The sequence below is a fragment of the Choloepus didactylus genome, chromosome 6, assembly GCF_015220235.1.
Source record: "Choloepus didactylus isolate mChoDid1 chromosome 6, mChoDid1.pri, whole genome shotgun sequence".
NCBI lineage: Eukaryota > Metazoa > Chordata > Mammalia > Pilosa > Megalonychidae > Choloepus > Choloepus didactylus.
This window is the reverse complement of record NC_051312.1, coordinates 90,222,747-90,247,505: the sequence shown is the minus strand read 5'-3', so window position 1 is coordinate 90,247,505 and position 24,759 is coordinate 90,222,747. Positions and strand designations below refer to the sequence as shown.

At 36.6% G+C, this 24,759-nt stretch overlaps 1 protein-coding gene across 2 annotated transcripts in view; it reads right to left on the bottom strand.

Annotated features, from left to right (window-relative positions):
• Positions 1–24,759, bottom strand: part of UVRAG (UV radiation resistance associated) — a 421,213-nt gene that overhangs the window by 196,890 nt on the left and 199,564 nt on the right. For both annotated transcript variants that reach the window (XM_037840712.1, XM_037840711.1), the window contains exon 7: positions 7,632–7,737. In XM_037840712.1, coding sequence (XP_037696640.1) covers positions 7,632–7,737 — 106 coding nt within the window. The remainder of the gene's footprint in view (positions 1–7,631; positions 7,738–24,759) is intronic.

Below are 24,759 nucleotides of genomic sequence, written 5' to 3'. Positions count from 1 at the left end.
AAAGAATGGGGAGCGGTCGCTTATTATGAGTAGAATGTTCAACTAGGTTGAACTTAAGTGCTTGAAAGTGGACAGAGGTGATGGTAGCACTTTGTGAGAATAACTAACAGTGCTGAATGGTGTGTGAATGTGGTAGAAAGGGGAAGCTCAGAGTCACGTATGTCACCAGAAGGAAAGTTGGAGGTTAAAAGATGGGAATATATAAAACAGTGAATCCTGTGGTGGGCAATGTCCGTGATTAACTGTACAAATATTAGAAATCTCTTTCATGAACTAGAACAAATGTATGACACTATAACTAGAAGTTAATAATAGCGGGGCATAAAGGGAGAAAAGTATACCTATTGCAAACTATATACTATAGTTAGTAGTATTTTAACATTCTTTCACCAACAGTAACAAATGTACTAAACCAATACTATGAGTCACTAGTGGAGGGGGGGGTGGTTAGGGGTATGGGAGGATATAAGTTTCCTTTTTTTTTTTTTGTCTTTATTTCTTTTCTGGAGTAATGAAAATGTTCTAAAAATTCAAAAAAAATTAATTATGGTGATGGATGCACAGCTGTATGATGGTACCGTGGGCAACTGACTGTACACTTTGGATCTTTGGATTATTGTTTGGAATATGAACAATCTCAATAAAAAGAAAATAATGAAAGACTGAGACATTGTCATAGATCAGAAAAGACTAGGAAAACATGCTGACAAAATCGAATGTGGTATCCTGCACTGGATACTGGAACATGAAAAGGACATTAGACCTCAGTCTAATCATGAGAAAAACATCAGACAAATTCAATTGAGGAATTTCTATTAAATACCTTAGCAATTATCCTCAAAACTATCAGGGTGAGCAAAAACAAAGATAGTCTGAGAAATATTCACAACCAAGAGTAGCTGAAGGAGAATCACTACATGCAACATGGTATCCTAGACAGGATCCTTACACAGAAAAAGGACATTAGGTAAAAGCTAAGAAAATACGAATAGTAAAGTATGGACTTTTGTTAATAATAATTTATCAATATAGGTTCATTAATTGTGACAAATGTATCATATCAATGTAAGATGTTAATAATAGGGGTAACCAGGTGTGGGGTATATGAGAACTCTCTGTACTATCTTCTCAATAACTATAATCTAAAAATATTTTAAAATAAAAAGATTATTTTTTAACAAAGACATTAGTGGAAAAACTGGTGAAAACTGAATGAAGTCCATAGCAGTAATATATCAAAGTTAATTTCTTAGTTTTGACAAATGTACTAGGTTTATATAAGATGTTAATATTTGGTGAAACGGGATGAAAGGTATATCGGAACAATGACCTATCTTTGCAAGTTTTCTGTAAATCTAAAATTAGAAAGTTTTTTTTTTTAATGGGCAAAAAAGATTTGAGCCAACATTTCTTAAAAGACACACAAATGGCCAAAAAGGATATGAAAAAATGTTCAACAGCATTAGTCATCAGACAAATATAATTTAGAATCAAAATGAGATACCACTACACACCTTGAGAATGGCTAAAATTAAAGACTGGCCACATAAATGAAATGGATAAATTCCTTGAAAAATACAAGCTACCAAAGCTCACTCAAGAAGTGGATAACTTGAAAAATCCAGTAACTATTAAAGAAGATGAATTTCTAATTCCAAACCTTTCCAAAAGAAAACTCCAGACCCAGACAGCTTCACTGGTGAACTCTATCAAACATTTAAGGAAGAAATCATTCCAATGGCTGTGTTATCCTAACAGCAAAATCAGACAAAGATATTACAAAAACATAAAAAAATAAAAAAAAATTGACCAATATTCCTCATGATGAACATAATGCAGAAACCCCTTAAAATTTTTTAGCAAACTGAATCCAATATACATAAAAAGAATAATCCATCGTGATAAAGTGGGGTTTTCCCCAGTAATGCAAGGTTGGATTAACATCCAAAAACTAAAAAAAACCAATCAATGTATTTCATCATAACAACGGAAAAAAAGAAAAAAGCATGAAATTATCTAAACAGATAGAGTAAAAGCATTTAACAAAAATGTAAAAAAAAAATTCAAAATGACATAACAGAAATTTCATAAGAAATATCTTAAATGCCAAAAAAAAAAAAATATGGTGGGCATTGATGTAATTTCATAAGATGCCAAATCTTTGAAAGTCATCAAGTATGAACACAATTTCTCATGAGCTAATTATATGTGGTCTTACAAAATAATCTGATTTCTTTCAGCATATGCCTAAGACTACATTTCCTACTTAAGCAAAAATTAAAAGGAATTCTTAATACAATCAAAATGGCTTTCAAAAAATTTTGAAAGTAATGAGGAAAAAGAGACAATACTAAAGGTTTGTAATTTGGTACAAATAAACCTTAAAGTGCTTTAATTAACATTTACATGGCATTATTCTCTGAAAGGAGACAAGTAAGCCAAAACCTCCATTTTAATATGCCAAGCGATCACAGACAAGTTGTTTCCCTTCTTCATGCCTCTCCTACATGTCCCACTACAAGAAGAGATTAAATCGGATTCAACTAATATTTAAGTATTCATCGAGCACACAGTATGTGCCAAACCCTGGGGATACAGCAATGCAACACAGCAATGCAACTAAAAAACATTAAAAAATCCCTCGCCTCATAGAGTTTAGAGAGACAAACAAAATTAATATGAAAAATACATACCATGTTAAATGGTAATAAAATACTATAATATAAAGCAGACAAGGAGACAGGATGTATTTTTGAGGAGTGTGTGTGATTTTAAATGGAGTGATTAGGGAACTAGATGATTTCTAGGTTTACATTCAGTTCAAAAATCCAATGATTTGGCCCCACCCCAATCAAGTCAACAGTGTGAGATGCTTTAAAGCCCCACCCCCCATAAAAGCTTTGAGCAACCAGCAAGAACTGGCAGAAACATCTTTCTAAGTGCTCCAGCAAACAGTTAAAGGATTGCAGTTAACAGGCTACATCAAGAAAAAGGTCACTAAAAAATACCCTGGCTGGCCCATCTCCCATCCCTTCAGCAGCTCGGCACAGAGACAGCCCATACTCCCAGTGCAGATCGCTGGTCCTGGCTCCAGGGGGAGCAGAGTACTTCTTGTGCATATACTGGGAACAGGTATGTTTGGCCTGATCTTTATGATAGCGGACTGAAGAACGTTTTGTCCCAGAACTTGTCCTGTGTGTAGAAGGTGGCTCACCAAGCTCTTCTAAAGAACTCTGTGGGACAGCTTCATGCAGCCTGGGACAAGGGATTGCAGTCTGTGGAAATCTCAGAAAATGGTTTTCAAGGGAAGAGGTCAGGACATTGGTATATGTATAAATGGGGGAATTCATAGGGCTACACATGCATGCACAAGACAAGAGGGATGCAAAGAAAGGATCACGGAATCTCAAACACTTTGACCAGGAGTTTTTCTCCAAACTCACTGTATGGATATGCCCTGAAGGACAGTATTCACACAGGTTAATCTGCAAAGACCGGAAAGGTGTCCCTACCCCCACCCCCTTTTTTTTGTTGGCTCCTGGAATTCAAGGAAAGCTGTCATAGCACTAGCTGGATACATGCTTAAGGAACATACAGTTCAGAATCTAAATTCCATCCATGAAACATTAAAATATCAAAATGTCCAGGTTTCAGTGAAAGATTACAAACCATACAAAGAAACAGGAAGAGATGATCCAGGCAAAGGAGAAGATTAAAGCATTAGACACAACCAGTGAGGAGGATGAGATCTGAGACACACCACACTCACACATTTTAAAAAATGGTCCTAAGTATTCTCAAAGAGAGCAAAGGAAAACATGGACAAAGAACTAAAGAAAATCAGGAAAACAATAGATGACCCCAAAGAGAATACCAACAGAAAGATGGAAGTTGTGAAAAGGAAGCAAACAGAGCTGAAGATCATAGTTACAGAAATTCAAAATTCCCTAGAGGGGTTCAGCAGCAGATTTAAGCTGACAGAAGAAAGAATCTGTGAACTTGATTACAATAACACAATTGTAATCATTCCATCTGAGGGGCAGAAAGAAGACAGAATGAAGAAAAGTGAACAGAGCCTTAGGAACCTGTGGGATACAATCAAGTATGAGTCCATCATTGTGTGAGTCTCCAAAAGAAAAGAAAATGGGGCAAAGAGAATCTTCAAAGAAATAATGGATGAAAAATTCCCAAATTTAACAAAAGACAAGAACATACACATCCAAGATGCTTAATGAACTTCAAACAGGATGTGGTGGTTTGAAGTTGTATGTACCCCAGAAAGACATGTTCTGAAATATAATCCATTTCTGTAAGGGTGGACCCATTGTAATAGGATCTTCTGATGAGGCTATTTCAGTTAAGGTGTGGCCCACCTCATTCAGGATGGGACTTAATCCTATTACTGAAGTCCTTTATGAACAGAATAAATAGAGAGAGAGAAAACAAGCCAGGGAAGCAAGAAGCTGAAATCAATGAAATCTGGAAGAGAAGGGAGAGACTAGCAGATACCTCCATGTGACTTACCATGTGGCAGAGGAGCCAAGGACTGCCAGCAGCTGGTCTTTGGGAAGAAAGCACTGCCCTGATACCTTGATTTGGACATTTTCCTGGACTCGAACCATAAGCAAGTAAATTCCCATTGCTTAAGCCAAACCTTTTCACAGTATTGCTTATTGCTTAAAGCAATAAGCAGCCTAGGGAACTAAAATACAGGATAAACCCAAATAGAACCACAATGCACCATATTATAATCAAACTGATAAATTCCAAAAATAAAGAGAAAATTCTGAAAACCACAAGAAAGAAGCAATGTTTCGCAAGGGAACCTCAATAAGGCTGAATGCTTATTTCTCATCAGAAACCATGGAGTCAGGAAGGCAGTGGGATGAAATATTTAAATTGCTGAAAGCAAAAAATTGCCAACAAAGAATCTATATCCAGCAAAAGAGATATTAGGATATTCCTAGCTAAAAACTAAAGTTGAGAGACATTGTCACCAGTAGACTGGCCCTATAAGAGATGCTAAACAGAGTTCTGCAGGTTGAAAGGAAAGGACAATAGGCAACAGATCAAAGACACAAGAAAAAATAAAGACCTGCAGTAAAGCTAACATCATGGATAAATATAAATGACAGTACTATTGTATTTTTGGATTGTAACTCCATTTTTTACTTCCTACAGGATCTAAAAGGCAAACGCATAAAATATAATGATAAATCAGTGGTTTGGGGCTCATAATGAATGAATATGTGATTAGTGACAAGAACTACATAAAGGTGGGGAGATAGAGGGGTATAGGAACATAGTTTATATATGTTACCGAAGTTGTTAAGGTGGTATCAAAGCAAATGAGATTGTTAAAGATTTAGGTTGTTAAATTTAAGTTTCAAGGTAATCAAAAAGAAAATATCAGAGTGCAAACTCATAGAGACTGGAAGTAAAATACAGGTTACCAGGGATTGGGGGCAGAGACAATGGGAAGTTAATGTAAAATGACTGTAGGGTCTCTGCGGGGGTGAAGGGAAAGTTCAAGTGATGGATGGTGGGGAGGGAACTGCAACTTTGTGAATGTGAGTAATAGCATTGATGAAATGCTTGGGAGGGGTTGGGATGGGAAGATTTATGTTGTATATATGTTTTCACAATTAAAAAAAAAGATAAACTAAAGAGATAATGACAATTAAATGCAATCATGTTATTGGATGGGATCTAAGAATGGAGGATAAAAGCTGAGAAGGACATTATCAGGACACAAAAAATTGGAATTTAGAATGTAAGCTTTATATCAATGTTAAATTTCTTGAACTTGTTAACTGTACTTAAGGTAGTTACATAAGTAAATATCCATGTTCATAGAAAATGTATATGGAAGTATGTGCTCAAGGAGTATGATGTGTGTAACCTACTCTCAAATGTTCAGAAAAAAGGTAGATATAATAGGTAGATAGATAAACAGAAAGATAGAATTATATGGCAAAGGTGCCAAAATGTTAAAATTGGTGGATCTGGGTATCTGGGGGGAGTGCGGGTACAATGGAGTTCTCTGTATGAGGTTTGTATTATTTCTGGAACTGTCCTGTAAGTTTGAAATTATTTCAAAATAAAAAGTTAAAAAGAACCCAATATTTTTTTTCTATGTTCTCTAGGCAGCATAAAGAAAAACACAATGAACCTCTGAACCTGATCTCTTAAACTCATAAATTCTATCACCTTTTCTGTGTGTCACCACTTACATGTGAGGAAGGAAAAAATCAGGATTAAACATATATTGTCTCATACTGACACAAAGCATATGTTGCCATTTTATGAAATAAATAATTTCCCAGTTTTTCCTGTGAGAGGAAAACAAGAAAAATAAAACTTAGCAATTTCTCCCTAAACAAACGTTCTAATAATGTGGCATTTTTGTACAGTATAGAAGGATTAAAATTAGTTGTTTTTTATCCCTCTTCAATATATTTATGGTCTGGAATTTGTTCCTTTATTGAGTCTAAGTTACAACAAGAGGTGATTTAACAATTTTTCCAAAATGGAAGATTTTCAATAGGTAAAGAAAGTCATTCTAACAAAAACTTGTTATTATTAGTTATTGCAGCTACCATATTTTATGTGCCTACCATGTGCCAGGCACGGTATTAGCCATTTATAGATTAGGCTGAACTACATGAAACTGTCATTTACACATAAAAATCAGTGTTTCATATGGTCTGAACAATATATTGTCAACTATTAATTTATAATTCCATGAGAGGGAAGTCTGTGTGGGTAACTGGGTTGCTGCTTTTCTTCTATTATATGACTATCTTGGGCTAATTCAAAGTAATAAGGATCCTTTGGGGATGTGAAAGGCCCAGTGCTATGCTGAAAGCACTATAAATGACAAGTGGGAAACGCTGCCTACCTGTGATAATGAGTTTTAACAAATACTTTTAAAAAATGTTTATCTAGGATTTAAATTGAGGATCTGAATTTTAAGCATCATAATCCACAGCAAGAATTTCATCAAAAACTATCCATAGCCATTTGGCTTCATTTAGAGCAAATTTCAATTTATTAAATTATACCAACTATTCTGTTTTCAAAGGCAGAATCTTCACTCCAATATTAACATTTTTTCCTCTTCTAGGAATAAAATGATCCAAAATTACACTAAAATCTTAAATCTGTCCATTCGGATTGGGATTTCCACTTCCCTGGAAATGCTTCATTAAAAACTTTCTCAAAAGAGAACACTGCCTATAAACTAGTCTATTATACTCAATCCAAAAAGTTTTTAAATTCCTCTTTTAAATTAGTTCCCATAGTTTATTTTTTTTTAATTCTGGCAGCTATTTTTCATTTTGTGATACAGTTCATGTTTAGAATTCACATTTATAAGACATTTATTAATGCCTTATTAAACAGACTGTTAATTATTGTCTAAGTAACTGTATGTAATCTAAAGTTTCATCTAGCAAAATAAGGCGGGCACTTTGTAAGTTACAATATTAGCAGATAGGAAAATTTTCAAGATTTGACTGTCAACAGAAACCTCAGTGAAACATTACCAAAAGAAAAAAAATCAACCTAAGAAGAATATGATGATACCCTTTAGAAATCAAGTTTAAGCAGGTAAACATATAAAAACCTACCAGCTCATTGCTTGTAGATGTGAGTCTTAGCTTTTCTTCAATTTCCTTTCCAATTTTCTGAACAGTTACCTGAGTCTGTTTAATTGCACATTGGGCTCTATGAAGCCTAGAAATGAAAGTTGCAGAAAAATGTGAGTTAATTATAAACTCACAGAGCCACAGATACAAATGGAACAAAATGAGGACAAACCTTAGAGAAAAAACAGAATAATGAATCCAAACTGATTTGTTTCTTAATTTTTCTAGTATTTTTACAATGAAATAACAGGAATTACAATATGCCCCCAAAACACTCTTTCTAAAAGGTGTTCTGAAGTATTGAGATTTAGAATAAAGAACTCACAGGAGTCTGGAAAAGAACTTAGAAATAATTTGTTTGAACCTCATCATTTTACAGATGTGGAAATTGAGGCCCAGAGAAATTAAATGGATTGCTAAGGTTGGCCAGAGATAGTTAACTGCTGTCTCAAGAATGAATATTACTAACTGGTATCCATAAAGAAAAAAGAATTCACAACGATATCGGTTTAGAAGATTGAATTAAAGCTGCATGCAGTCTGAAATATATAAGGCAAAAAACCAACCAACCAACCAACCAACCAACCAACCAAACAAAACCTGAGACACAAAAGACAAAAAGTAACAGGAGGATTTAAATACTGGACCAAGGTCTAAATAGCAACTCCATTCTTAGTGAGGACTTTGACTCATCAAGGAACACTGAAAAAATTAAGAGTTATTTTTCTTTTCTTGTATTAGCTATGGATTTTTTTTTGGTCTCTGTTTTTAAATATAGCTCATATTTTTCTTATAGGTTTGCATATCAAAAAATGTTCAAACTGTCTTTATTTGCAGATGAAGTAATTTTTCAGATAGAAAATCTACAAAAAACTACTAGAACTAATGTTAATTTAGGAAGGTTGCAGGATGCTCTATATTAAAAAATCGATTCTATTCCTATATAGTTGAAATTTTAAAAACAATTCCTATTAATGACAGCATCAAAAATATAAAATACTTAGGAATCAATTGAGCAAAAGAGATGCAAGACATGACATTGAAACTACAAAACACCACTGAGATAAAATAAAGAAGAGCTAAATAAATGGAAAAATACATCATGTACATGGACTGGAAAATTCAATATTATTAAGATATCAGTTTTTCCCAAATGCATCATTAATTTTGCAATCCTAATCAAAATCCCACCAGTCTTTTTTTTTTTTAAATACAAATTAACAAATCAATACTATAATTTATATGGAAAAGCAAAGAATCTGGAAGTGACAAACCAATATTGAAATCTGCCAGATTACAAGACTTTCTGTAACACTACATAATCAAGACAATGTGGTATGGGCATAAGGAATAACAAATAGATCAGTGGAACAGAATAAAAAGTAACATAAATAGACCTATACATATATGGTCAATTGATTTTTGAAAAGGAACCAAGCCAAATTAATGGGGAGAGGAAACTTTTTAAAAAAATAAATAGTGCTGGAACAACAGAATAAACTTTATCCCCTGCCTCACAGTTCACACAAAATATTAATTCAAGAAGGATCATAGACCTAAACATAAAAGCTAAAATCATAAAACTTCTAGAAAAAAACATAGCAGAGTATCTTGAAACTTTGGGATACAAAAATTTCTTAGAGAAGACACAAAAAGCATTAAACATAAAATTAAAAGTGGATAAATTGGACATTTTCAAAAGTAAAAACAGCTGTTTATCTAAAGATGGCATGAAGAAAATGAAAAGGCAGACCACAGATTGGGAGGAAATATTTGCAAAAAATCTATCTGACAAAAGGCTTGTGACCAGAATATATAAAGAACTCCTATGAATTAATAACAAAAAGACAAACAATTCAATTTAAAAAATAGACAAAAGAGTGAAATAAACACTTCACAAAAGAAGATATAATAATGGCCAATAAGCACAAGAAAAGGTTCTCAAATGCAAATTAAACCCACAATCATATACCATTTCATACTGTTCAAACAGCTAAAATTAAAATAGCACCAAATGTTGGCTAGGATGCAGAGAAATTAGAACTTGCAAACATTGCAGGCAAAACTGTAAAACAGTACTACAATTCTGGGAAACAGTTTCTTATAAAGTTAAACATACAGCTAATCTATGATGCAGCAATTCTATTCCTAGGTATTTACCCAAGAAAAATGAAACGTGTGCTGGTTTGGAGCTGTTACATACCCCAGAAAAGGCAATGTTCTTTTAATCCATTCTTTTGAGTGCAGACCTATTGTGGGTGGACTCTTTAGATTAGGTTGTTTCAGTTGAGATATGACCCAGCCAATTCAAGGTGGGTCTTAATCCTTTACAAGAGTCCTTTATGAAAGGATACAAGACAGAAAAGCTGAGAGAGCTTAGAGAGAGACAAATGCCTTGGCGATGCTAAAAGAGAACCCACAGATGTTCAGAGAGAAAGCCATTAAAATAAGAAACTGAAGGCAATGAAACCCAAACAGCAGACACCGGCCATATGCATTGCTATCTGACATAGGAGCCTGGGAGTGAAGGGCCAGCAGATACAGGCCACATGTCTTGCTATCTGACAAAGGAACCCTGGATGCCAGCAGCCTTTCTTCAGAGAAGGTATCCTCTTGTTGATGCCTTAATTTGGACATTTTCACAGCCTTAGAATTGTTTAACTTGTAACTTAATACTCATTACTAAAAGCCAACCCATTTATGGTATATTGCCTTCCAGCAGCTTTAGCAAACCAAAACAATATATTAACAAAAATATTTGCACAAGAACATTAATTGGAAACAATCAAAACATCCATCAAACAGGAGGATGAATCAACAAATTGTGGTATACTTATACTATGAAATTCTACTGAGCAATAAAAACAAATGTACTATGGATACACCCAACAATATGGATGAATCTCAAAAACATTATCTTGAGTGGAAAAAAGTCAGAAACAAAAAGGGACATACTGTATGATTCCATTTATATGAAGTTCAAGAATAATAAAACCAATCTATGGTAATAGAAATAAAAAGAGTGGTAGATTATCTATGTACAGTAGAAAATGACTGGTAGAAAACAGGGGTAATGGAACTTTCTGAAGCAATGGAAATATTCTATGTCTTGACTGGGGTAAGGGATACAAGAGTGTATACACTTACCAAAACTCATAGAAATTTACACTTATGACCTATGCATTTCATTGTACATAAATTTGGTCACGAATCCTAAACTGAATGTCATCCAATAAAAGGAGAGGTTAATTTTAGTAGAGATTTCAGGGAGTCACCACCTCTGCCAACAATGGTATTGTTAATGACACTTGCACTAAAAATATTCTAATATTTTGCACTTTTGGAAATTCCCTGATGTTGCTGAGTATTTCTTAGGTCACCTCTAAAAGGGAGCAACTAACTCTCAATATAGCTAATTTGTTCATGAGATCAGATACCAAGCAATTTTCTCAGGGCTCTTAAGAAATCCAACAGAGGAGATCATACGCCATTCTACTGCCTCTTCTGGATGTGTATGTGTGTGCACATGCATGAGTGTTTAATCTACATTTATCATAATACTTTCATACAGAGGTGACTCTAAAGGAATTTTAAAGCATTTCCTTGCACATCAACTTTATCAATACTGAATTACTGGTGATTTTCCAAAATCATGCCATTTCTTGCTTCTATACCTTTGTACAAGTTGTTCCATCTTGTTCCATATTTACTCTGTTTCTTAACAGATCAGTAAACTCCTATTCCATTAAGAGGCAGCTCAAGCCTTCAAAGGCCTTTTCTGATGGCACCAGACAGGTAAAGGCACTCCTTCCTCTAAAAATCTGCTGCATCTTGTACACAAAAACACTACAAATATTATAAAACCACATTTTACATCAACTGTTTATTTCCCTATTTTTCTCACTAGATCCTATTTCTGAGAAAAAAAATGAACTCATATTTTCATAAACATTACCAATGCTTAGCAAAGAATGTGGCATGAAGGAGGCACTCAATAGGTATTTGCTGACTGTCTACAAATGCCTGAATATAAAAGCACAGACCCTAAGTCAAAGATTTGATTTTCTTCTATATTTAGAAGTACAAAATACTATATTCAAAACAAAAATCACAAAAATTAAAGACCATTCATTCAGGCAGGGAAACAAACATTTCTCACTAAAAATGTTAACAGATTTCTAATAATGATAGGTATTATCAACCCATAGGAGAAAACAACAAAATAGCCTGTTACTTTAAAAGGGGAAAATGCTGTCTAAAACTTACTGGTACTATTCAAACAACCTTGTCAAATAGTAAAGACTTTAAAACTAAAAATGATTCATGACCATAATTAATGTATGACATCAACCAGTTGGCTCTCACTGCCCCAGACGCCTTCTGATCTTACCTTAGGGGCCTAAAACACACAGACAGAGTCACATTTCCTCCAATCTTCCGTGTTATCCAAATAGTCTCACAGAGCCCTTGTTACATCAAGACAGAGCTAATAATGTACCCCCTTTCAAACCCAAGAGTAAAATAAAAGTTTGAAGTGTTCAGGCTTTTAAAAATAACAAGAGACATCCTGATTCCCCAGGGGGTGAGGAGGTGAAGGAATGCTCAGAAAAAGAACAACTGCTTTGCCTTCAAACTGGCCAGTTTCAGAGGAATGTTTCTTAATTTTGCAAATTAAGAAAGGATTCTATAATGAAAGATACATACATAACTTAGTCATCCATGTGACTGGTCAACACCAACACTACAACTCCCAAGTGGGAAAAAACTCATCATCACCTGCGTTGGGGAGGAGGGTTAGTCAAGCAGCTGTCTGATAGTATTCTGATCATAGCAAATATATGCATCCTTATGACTTACTATGATGTGATATAAAAAGTAAAATAGGTACTGGGCTAACAGTAAATGTTTTGAGTTAGATATTGCTGTAAATGTGAAGATGAATGAATAAAAATATTATGTCAAATAAATATTAATAAAGCTTAATCGAAACCATCCTATCAGACACTAACAATAACCTGAGGAACGGAGGATATGAAAGCAATTTCTGAGTACTTACTGTTGACCATATCACGTCTGAAATACTGCATTCAAGTTTAAGACAGAGAATGACAAATCAGAATACCTTGAAAGGCACTGAAGTATCCAGTCCCCTATGGCTTGAGGGGAGAGAGAAAAAGGAAAAAGAAGTTATAGGTAAAGACAGGAGTCTATTGAGAGAAATATAGATAATGGCTTCATATTCCATATGAAGGAGCTTAGAGTTTTATGCTAAAGGTATCAGGAAAACATTAAAAAGTTTTAAGCTGAGACACAGCTAATTACATTTGTATTTTAGAAAAATCTTTCTTCCTGCAGTAAGGTAAATGGGACTGCAAATAGGAAGACTAGCGTGAGGTTATTGCAGCAGTCCAAATAAGAGATGGTATTGTTCTAAATTAAAATAGTTACAGAAGAGATGTCAGTATGAAAGTGAAGGAGAAGAGAGAAAAAAATGATACCTACAAATTACCGATTCTATACTCATCAGCATGGTGACATGACATCCCCTAGAAGTCTCCCCTCAGAATCAACTAACTATAGGACAAATCCCACTTGCTCAAAACTCTGGAGGATGATACAGATGGAGAAAGGCTCCACACATAGTGAACCAAAGAAATAGAAAAATAATCACTAAGATCAGGTCGGAGATTTCCATTGCTCCCACCAGTCTGGACCCTCCCTTTCACTCAGTCCAACACAGCTTGGGAGTTTCTCAGAGGCAGCACAGCCCAGGTCCCTCCTGCTCCAGATGCAGACTATTCAGCCACTAGCAGCAGTGAGTAAGAACCACACCCATATTCAGGCAGAGGGACCCAAGTCTGCAGGGACCCAGGAAGGAACATAGCAGTTGAGAAGTACCATACAAAAGGGACCCTAGGGGGAAAAAAACACAGAGAAAGAGTATGTGGCAGACTTGTTGGCAAGAGGTGTGCACGCCAGACCACTTAAAGGCAAAACAGACCTTTCTGGATTGACCCCATCTGGCTCCCTGGGGTGGGATACCCTAATGAGGAAGAAATCAGATGCAAAAAGCCTCACAGAAAAAAAAAAAGGGAGAGGGTGAGGACTGAACTGCTGTAAGAAAGGATAGGTTCCAGAACATAGAAGTGCAAGGAAAAGGGGGCATGGAATGAGAGAAAACTATAAACAAATCATAGGAGTTTGAGAGTCACTTATGCAAAAACAAATAAACAAAAACAGAACAGCCCAAGATTCCTAGGCAAGGAATAGATGAAAGGAAACTTCTTCTCCTGGAGGTGAAACAATTGCACAAAAATGCAATCTTAAAAACTGTACCAAATATCCATGGCAAGAACCAGATGAAGAAGAGCTGAGAAAATCTGAGCAGTTAAACACAAGCTTCTCTAAAGGTCCAGGATAAGTTGGACTAAGTGTTTAAGAAAGCCAATCAATAATAAAACCCTACAAAAGAGGGGGAGAAACAGACTTTCAGAGTTAACACATCAAAATTATCAGATGCACAGACATCAGCAAAAAATTACAAACCGTACTAAGAAACAGGGAGACATGGTTCAGTCAGGGGAACAAATGAAAACTTCAGAGGAGACACAGAATTTGGAAGAATTAATCAAACAAGTTCAAACAAATCTCCTAAGTCAACCCAAGTAAATGAAGGAAAACATGTGTTGAGCATAAAGAGTAATACGAAATCTTGAAAAGAAATATAACAGAAATTATACAAATGAAAAACAAAATAATGGAAATTAAAAATACACTAGAGACACACAGGCATTAGAAAGAAATCAGCAAACTAGAAAATATGGCTATAAAAACCATAAAGTCACAAGAATACTCAGAGAAAGAGATTAGGAAAATATGAGCAGTGTCACACGGATTTGAGGGAAAGCATGAAGCAAGCAAACATAAACATCATGAAGGTACCAAAAGGAAAAAAGAAAGGAAAAGGGGCAAAGAGAAAAGAGAATATGTGAGGAAATAATGGCCAAGAATTTCTTAACTCTTCTGAAAGACATAGATACACATATCAAAGAAACTCAACATACTCCAAACAGAATACAGGCCAACAGACCTACTACAGCATATATACTAATAAAAATCTCAAATGCCAAAGATAAAGAGAATTCTGAAAGCAGCAAGAGAAGAGCAACTTGGCATATACAAGGGATCCACAGTAAGACAACACTGATTTCTCATCAGAAGCCACAGAGTCAAGAAGACAGTGGTATGATAAATTTAAGGTAAAGAAAGAGAAAAACTGCCAGTCAAAAATTCCGTATCTGGCAAAAGAGCCCTTCAAAAAATGAGAGGGAATTTAAAATATCCAGATAGACAGAAGTAGAGAGAACTCATCAACAAAAGACCTGCCATACAAGAATAACTAAAGGGAGTATTTGAAGTTGAAAGGAAAAAATAGGAGAAAGTGGATCTGAGTAGTGTGAAGAAATGAAGATCTTCTGTAAAGGTAACTAAAAGGGTAAATGCAAAACCCAATAATACTTTTTTTAATTTTCTGCCCAAAGTACTCTGGGGTACACAGGGATATCATATTAACCTGTACAGATTAACAACATCACATTCCTCATTCTAGATTCTATGCAACCATGTTGTTCAAATAAACTGACCATAAAGGTTGTAGTAGAAAGCACGCTAGAGAGACTATGAATTTTGTACCAAATAAATATCTCTTAAATAACAGTCAAAACTCACTGTAAGAGCTTACAATCTACTGTAAGATTCCATTAAGACTGCTGTAAGAGCTTACACTCTACGAACCTTACAACCAGACTCATTGAACACCCTGCACTACTGTGTTGTTGATTGCTCAATCTCTGTCCACATCTATCCCCTGGTACTTATGCTTATGAATTCAATTTCAGTATTTGTTCATTATAGTAATTTTATATTAGTGAGGCCTTACAATATCTGTCCTTTCATTTCTGGCTTCTTTCACTCAACATAATGTCCTCAAGGTTCATTCACCTGGTTGCATGCCTCATAACTTCATGCAGCCTTCTTGCAGCCATTCAATAGTCTGTTTAGCTCCTTGATCCATTTTGAGTTAATTTTTGTAGAAGGTGTGATATAGGGGTCTTCTTTCATTCTTTTGGATATGGATGTCCAGTTCTCCAAGCACCATTTGTTGAAGAAGCTGCTCTGTCCCAGATGAGTTGACTTGATCGCCTTATCAAAGATCAATTGTCTGTAGATGAGAGGATCTATTTCTGAACACTCGACTCAGTTCCATTGGTCAGAATATCTGTCTTTATGTGAATACCATGCTGTTTTGACCACCGTAGTTTTGTAATGTGCTTTAAAGTCAGGTAGTGTGAGACCTCCCACTTCATTTTTCTTTCTCAAGATATTTTTAGCTATTCAAGGTAGCCTGCCCTACCAAATAAATTTGATTATTGATTTTTCTATTTCTGCAAAGTTAGTTGTTGGGATTTTAATTGGTATTTCATTGAATCTATACATCAATTTGTGTAGTTTTGACATCTTAACTATATTCAGCCTTCCAATCCATGAACACAGTATGTCCTTCCATTTATTTAGGTCTTCCTTGATTTCTTTCAGCAATTTTTTGTATTTTTTGTGTATAGGTCCTTTATGTACTTGGTTAAATTTATTCCTAAATATTTGATTCGTTCGGTTGCTACTGTGAGTGGAATTTTTTTCTTGATTTCCTCCTCAGATTGTTCCTTACTAGTGTATAGAAATACTACTGATTTTTGCATGTTGACTTTATATCCTTCCACTTTGCTGTACTTATATATTAGTGCTAGCAGATTTGCTGTAGATTTTTTTTGAAGTTTTCTACAGATAGGGTCATATCATCTGCAAACAATGAAAGTTTTACTTCTTCCATTCCAATTTGAATGGCTTTTATTTCTTTTTCTTGCCTAATTGCTCCAGCTAAAACTTCCAGCAAAATGTTTAATAACAGTGGCGACAGTGGACATCCTTGTCTTATTCCTGATCTTAGAGGGAAAGCTTTCAGTCTTCCCCACTGAGTATGATGTTAGCTGTCGGGTTTTCGTATATACCCTGTATCATGTTAACAAAGTTTCCTTCTATTCTGATCCTTTGAAGTGTTTTCATCAAGAAAGCATATTGAATTTTATCAAATGTCTTTTCTGCATCAATCGAGATGATCGTGCAGTTTTTTCCCTTTGATTTACTGATTTGGTATATATTACATTAATTGATTTTCTTGTGTTGAACCAGCCTTGCATACCTGGAATAAAACCCACTTTGTCATGGTGTATAATTATTTTAATGTGCTGCTGGATTCAACTTGCAAGTATTTTGTTGTGGATTTTTGCACCTATATTCATTAAAGAAATTGCCCTGTAATTTTATTTTCTTGCATCTTTGTTTGGCTTTGTTATTAGGGTGATGTTGGCTTCATGGAATGAGTTAGGTAGTTTCCCTCCTCTTCAATTTTTTTAAAAGTTTGAGCAGGATTGGTACTAATTCTTTCTTGAATTAGATATTGAGATATTTACTGATTTCTCTTGCAATTTCTTCCTCAACCCACCAGTTGTTTAAGAGTGCTCTTTAGCCTCCATATATTTGTGAATTTTCCAGCCTTCCACTGGTTATTGATTTCCAACTTCATTCCATTAGGATCTGAGAAAGCGTTTTGTATAATTTGATCTTTTTAAACTTATTGAGAGCGGCTTTGTGACCCAACAGGTGGTCTATCTTGGAGAATGATCCATGAGCACCTGAGAGAAATGCATATCCTGCTGTTGTGGGATGAAATGTTCTGTAAATGTGCGTTAAGTCTAGTTGATTAACATATTATACAAAATCTCTTTTTCCTTATTGACCTTCTTTCTAGATGTTTTACCCACTGATGACACTGGTCTATTGAAGTCTCCAACTATTATTGTTGAGATATCTGCTTCTCCCTTCAGTGTTGTCAGTGTGTGCCTCATGTATTTTGGGGCACTCTGGTTTGGTGCATAAATATTTATGATTGTTATGTCTTCTTGATGCATTGTCCCTTTTATTAATACATAATGTCCTTCTTTGTCTCTTTTAAATGTTTTACATCTGAAGTCTAGTTTGTCTGCTATTAGTATCACTACCTTTGCTTTTTTCTGTTTGTTATTTGCATGAAATGTCTTTTTCCAACCTTTCACTTTCGATCTATTTTTGTCCTTGGGTCTAAAGTGAGTCTCTTGTAGACAGCATATAGATGGACTGTGGAAGTTTGTTTGTTTGTTTTGCTTGGTTTTGTTTTTTAATCCATTCTGCCAACCTATGTCTTTTGACTGGGGAATTTAATCCATTAATATTTAATGTTGTTATTGTAAAGCAGTACTTTATTCAACCATTTTGTCTTTTGGATTTTATATGTCATATCTTATTTTTTTCTCTCTTTTTACCCTATTGGTTACTCTTACTGATAATCTTCATTACTACACTCTTCTCCAAACCTCTCTCTCCTGTCTTTTCCTATCTGCCCATAGCAGTCCCTTTAGTTTTTCCTGTACAGCAGGTGTCTTGTTCACAAACTTATCAGTGTCTGTTTATCTTTAAATATTCTAAACCTTCTCTCATTTTTGAAGAGCAGTTTGGCTGGATGTAAAATTCTTAGTTGGCAGTTTTTCTCTTTCAGTATCTTAAATATATCATACCACTTCTTTCTTGCCTCCAGGTTTCTGCTGAGAGATCTGCACTTAGTCTTATCAAGCTCCCCTTGTATGTGATGGATTGCTTTTCTCTTGCTGCTTTCAGAATTCTCTCTGTCTTTGACATCTGACAATCTGATTAGTAAGCGTCTTGGAGTAGGTCTATTTGGATTTATTCTGTTTGGGGTATGCTGCACTTCTTGGACCTGTAATTTTATGTTTTTCATAAGGGTTGGGAAACCTTTTTCCTTCTCTTCTCCTTCTGGGACACTCATGACACACATATTTGTGTGCTCCATGTTGTCATCCAGTTCCCTAAGATGCTGCTCATATTTTTCCATTCTTTTTCCTTTCTGTCCCTTTGTGTATAGGATTTCAGATGTCCTGTCCTCTAGTTCACTTCCTTTCTTCTGCCTCTTCAAGCCTGCTGTTGTATGTCTCCACTGTGTTTTTCATCTCTTCTATTGTGGCTCTCATTCCCATAAGTTCTGCCATTTGTTTTTTCAATCGCTCAAGTTCTTCTTATGGACACCCTGTTTCTTCTTTATATCCTTCATCTCTTTTGCCATATTTTCCTTCAACTCTTTGATTTGATTTAGAAGATACATTTGAACATCTTTAATTAGTTGTTCCACTCCTGTATCTCAGTTGAAGTATTAGTTTGTTCCTTTGGGCCATCTCTTTGTGCTTCCTGTGACTCATGATATTTTGCTTTCTAGGCATCTGATTTTCTTGATTAGTTATTCTGGACATCATTTTCTCTCTTTTGCCTAAAGTTTTCTTGTTGGTTGGCTTTGATCTCTACCTGTTCTTTGTTTCTCTCATTGGCCAGTTGACAGAATGGCTCTGCTCCCAGTCTGCCCCCAAATCAGATGCCGACAGTGACCTGCCTCAGGAAAGGGGGGCAGAAACTGAGCACCACAGCAAGGTCGCTGTATTGGGTAAAACAAGTCTGCTGACTCCCAGTGGTGCTCCGTTTCATGCCAGCCAGCAAGCCCAGGGTTTGTTTTAGGGTCAAAACAGGGTCGGATGTCTGTACAGGTGGTATAGACCAGCAGTTCCTACAGGCGTGGAGAGGTTCTTAGAAGCCCTGCATTTTCTGGTCTGCCCAGTAGATGGCACTGTCAGATGACTTAATCATCCCCTAAAAGTGTTTACCTTCTAGAGTCAAGGCTGTGTCTGATCAGGTGGGGCTGAATTACCTCTTGGAGCCCAGATAGCATCTCACCGGGTGAGGGTGAATTAAGTCCTGGAGCCTAGGCAGCTTCTGACCAGGTGGGGCTACAACTTTGGGATTTCTGTGCCTTCACATTGCTGGCCCAAATCTGACTCAATGTGGGGCTGTGTCCCCCACTTTATTTGTGGCAGAGGACTCCCCCAGCTGCCACAGATTTCAGCAGTCTCACAGGCAGTAAACAGGCTGCCTGATGCTGTTTCCCTCAAGGGTGGGCAAAGGGCTTTTGGATCCAGGGCTGGAAAAACAGTCTCTGTTCATTTTTTCTCAGACTCTTTGTCTCTCAATGTCGTGGGCCTTAATATGTCCTTCCCTGTTCCCCGGGTCTCCAAATGGGGTGGATCTGTCTCACTGCTGTGAGAGACTTTATGTTCTATAACCCTGCTGGGAGGTAGGAAGCATCCCAGCTGCAGCTTCTGAGCACTTCCGTGCTGTGTGAGATCAAGTAAAGGGGAAGGGAGAGGACTGGCTAGTTTGGGACAGAGTTTTCCTACCTGATATTTTTCTCTTTCTTCAATTTGGCATTTGCAGAGTCCTTCTCCAGTTTAAACCTTCCTTCAGACAATTCTGAACAAGTCAGAATTGTTTCTTCTCATGCTGAATGTCTGGAGAGAAGTTTTCAGTAGCTGTTTACATTGTCACGTTGATGACATCACTCCCAATGTACATTTTAAACTTAAGATTACTTGGGTTGTAGTGTGAAAAGATCAGGTTACCTCCAGGTACAAAACAGACCCAGAAATTCATTTTGGAAGCAGAGCCACTCAAGGAAAAGTTGAGATTTGGTAAGGCTAAGATTTGGGTCCTCCTCAATAGCACTGCGAACATCGCCCTATCTCGGGGCCACATAATCATCTGTTCACTCGCTTTCCACTAGCACTGTATTTTGTACTCCTTGAAAACCTAGACCTGTGACTTATTAGTATTTGGCCTAATTAGTCCTGAGTTTCCCCGTAGTACCTGGCACATAAAGGTCTTTAATAATAGACCTTTAATCACTTATCACTTCCCTTCCCTCCCTCACGAATTGGTAGGAGTCACCTCACTTTTCTTAGATCTCACAGTACAGTAGACAATGATGGATGACTACTTTAAGATTTATTCTTTTTTTTTTTTAATTAAATTCAGTTTTACTGAAATACATTCACACACCATACAATCATCCATGGTATACAATCCACTGTCCACAGTATGATAACATAGTTATGCGTTCATCACCACAATCTATCTCTGAACATTTTCCTTACATCAGAAAGAACCAGAACAAGAATAAAAAATAAAAGTGAAAAAAGAACACCCAAATCATCCCCCCGTCCCACCCCATTTGTTCTTTAGTTTTTTGTTTTTTTTTTCATTTTTATTGAGATTGTTCAGATACCATACAATTATCCAAAGATCTGAAGTGTACAATCAGTTGCCCCTGGGTACCCTCATACAGCTGTGCATCCATCACACTTAATTTTTGTTCAATTTTTAGAAACTTTTCATTACTCCAGACAAGAAATAAAGTGAAAGATGAAAAAAGAAAAAAAGAAAAGGAAACTCTAATCCTCCTCTATCCCTAACCAACCCCCCTCAATTGTTGACTCCTAGTATTGATACAGTACGTTTGTTACTGTTTATGAAAAAATGTTGAAATACTACTAACTGTAGTATATAGTTTGTAATAGGTATATAGTTCTTCCCTATATGCCCCTCTATTATTAACTTCTAATTGTATTGTCATACATTTGTTCTGGTTCATGAAGTGATTTCTAGTATTTGTACAGTTGATCATGGACATTGCCCACCATAGGATTCAGTTTTATACATTTCCATCTTTTGACCTCCAACTTTCCTTCTGGTGACATATATGACTCTGAGCTTCCCCTTTCCACCTCATTCACACACCATTCAGCGCTGTTAGTTATTCTCACATCTTGCTACCAACACCCCTGTTCATTTCCAAACATTTAAGTTCATCCTAATTGAACATTCTGCTCATACTAAGCAACCACTCCCCATTCTTAAGCCTCGTCCTATATCTTGGTACCTTATATTTCATGTCTATGAGTTTACATATTGTAATTAGTTCCTATCAGTGAGACCCTGCAATAATTGTCCTAATGTGTCTGGCTTATTTCACTCAGTATATTGCCCTTGAGGTTTTGTCATCAACCCATTTTTTTTAATATGGTTTTGTTCACTCACCATACATTCCATCCCAAGTAAATAATCAATGGTTTTCTGCATGGTCGTACATTTATGTGTTCACCACCTTCACCACTATCTATATAAGAGCATCTACATTTCTTTCACAAGGCAGGAGGGAGAGTCAAAGAAGGTAGAGAGGCAAAAGAAAGAGGAAAAAAAAATGACAGCTAGGAAGCAGCAAAAGGAAAAATAACCTTAAATCAAAGTAGAATAAAGAATCAGACAATACCACCAATGTCAAGTGTCTAACATGCCTCCCCTATACCCCCTCTTATCTGCATTTACCTTGGTATATCACCTTTGTTACATTAAAGGAAGCATAATACAATGATTCTATTAGTTACAGTCTCTAGTTTATACTGATTGCATCCCTCCCCCAAAGCCTCCCCATTTTTAACACCTTGCAAGGTTGACATTTGCTTGTTCTCCCTCGTAAAAGAACATATTTGTACATTTTATCACAATTGTTGAATACTCTAGATTTCACCAAGTTACACAGTCCCAGTCTTTATCTTTCCTCCTTTCTTGTGGTGTCTCACATGCTCCCCACCTTCCTCTCAACCGTATTCATAGTTACCTTCGTTCAGCGTACTTACATTGTTGTGCTACCATCTCCCAAAATTGTGTTCCAAACCACACACTCCTGTCTTCTATCACCCTGTAATGCTCCCTTTAGTATTTCCTGTAGGGCAGGTGTCTTGTTCACAAAGTCTCTCATTGTCTGTTTGTCAGAAAGTATTTTGAGCTCTCCCTCATATTTGAAGGACAGCTTTGCTGGATACAGGATTCTTGGTTGGCGGTTTTTTCTCTTTCAGTATCTTAAATATATCACACCACTTCCTTCTTGCCTCCATGGTTTCTGCTGAGAGATCCGCACATAGTCTTATTAAGCTTCCTTTGTATGTAATGGATTGCTTTTCTCTTGCTGCTTTCAGGATTCTCTCTTTGTCTTTGACATTTGATAATCTGATTATTAAGTGTCTTGGCATAGGCCTATTCATATCTCTTCCGTTTGGAGTACGCTGTGCTTCTTGGATCTGTAATTTTATGTCTTTCATAAGAGATGGGAAATTTTCATTAATTATTTCCTCTATTATTGCTTCTTCCCCCTTTCCCTTCTCTTCTCCTTCTGGGACACCAATGATATGTACATTATTGTACTTTGTTTCATCCTTGAGTTCCCGGAGACGTTGCTCGTATTTTTTCATTCTTTTCTCCATCTGCTCCTTTGCGTGTAAGCTTTCAGGTATTTTGTTCTCCAGTTCCTGAGTGTTTTCTTCTGCCTCTTGAGATCTGCTGTTGTATGTTTCCATTGTGTCTTTCATCTCTTGTGTTGTGCCCTTCATTTCCATAGATTCTACTAGTAGGTTTTTTGAACTTTTAATTTCTGCCGTATACATGTCCAGTGCTTCCTTTACAGCCTCTATCTCTTTTGCAATATCTTCTCTAAACTTTTTGAATTGATTTAGCATTAGTTGTTTAAATTCCTGTATCTCAGTTGAAGTGTACGTTTGTTCCTTTGACTGGGCCATAACTTTGTTTTTCTTAGTGTAGGTTGTAATTTTCTGTTGTCTAGGCATGGTTTCCTTGGTTATCCAAATCAGGTTTTCCCAGACCAGAACAGGCTCAGGTCCCAGAGGGAAGAAATATTCAGTATCTGGTTTCCCTGCGGGTCTGTCTTAGAAAATTGCTCCACCCTTCAATGCCTTGGGTCACTGTGCTTTTCTGCCCAGCAGGTGATGCCTGTTAGCCTATAATTCTTGACTGGTGTGAGGAGGTATGGCCATGTTCCCCCAGGCTCAGGGGTCTGGTTCTGAATGGAAAGGGCCCCACCCCTTTCCTCCTAGAGAAGACAGACACCCCAGGTGGAGGTCATTAGCATTTCAATGGTCTTGCTCTCTGCTTGTGGTGTCTCCACCCTTCCCAGAGTCACAGCCCTGGAAACTGAAAATGACTGGGGCTTTCTTCACTGAGCCAAAAAAGAAACAGATAGTCCCCTTCAGACCCAATCCAAGGCGACCTTCCGGCTCTCCCAGGTCAGTCATCACCCAAAGCCTCTGTCTGTTTTTTGGGGATGTATACCTGTAGTGAGCAGTTCATACTTGCTACTTAAAACCCCAGTTGGAGCTCAGCTGAGCTGTATTCGCTTGCTGGGAGAGAGCTTCTCTCTGGCACCAGGAGGCTTTGCAGCTCGGGCTATGGGGGAGGTGGTCTCACAACCTGGTTCCGCAGGTTTTACTTACAGATTTTATGCTGTGTTCTCGGGCATTCCTCCCAATTCAGGTTGGTGTATGATGAGTGGATGGTCTCGTTTGTCCCCCCGCAGGTATTCTGGATTATTTACTAGTTGTTTCTGTTTTTTTGTAGTTGTTCCAGGGGGACTACCTAGCTTCCACTCCTCTCTATGCCGCCATCTTGCCCGAGAAGATTTATTCTTATTGTACTGATTTTGGAATCTATGAAATACTTTTTGACTGATTAATTTATTCATGTTTTCTTATAAGTGTACCAAACATAGAAAACTGGAAAACTGCCTTGAGAACATTTGAAAAACTTTTCAAATTACAAAGCATCAACGTACAAAAGGGACTTTAAGTTCACCCTGGTCTATTTTGCTAATGTTTAAATTCCATTCACTTTTAAAAATATTTAGCAAGTGTTAGGTTTTTCAATTGAGAATCGACGCAAACTCAATCAAAAGTTGTTTTATTGTCTGGCCGTGCGCAGGCGGGCTGAAGTCTAAGAAAATGGTAACAGCCCTAGCCAAGGAAACAGAAGGGCTTATAAAGGATGGTTGGTGGGAAGTTTCTGTCTGGGGAAGGAGAGGCTGGCAAGTCTAGGTATGCAGTTTCTCAGTGGCTATTCAGGGGAAAAGGGGTAGCTGGCAAGTTTTCATTGGCTGGTTTGAAAGTGGGGGCTTGGGAGCGGGAAAAATTAAAAATTTTTACTTTCAGGATTCCTAAGGGTGGGGGCGGTGACTTACTGCAGACCTGCAGGGTTCTTAGGGTGGGGAGGGAGGTAG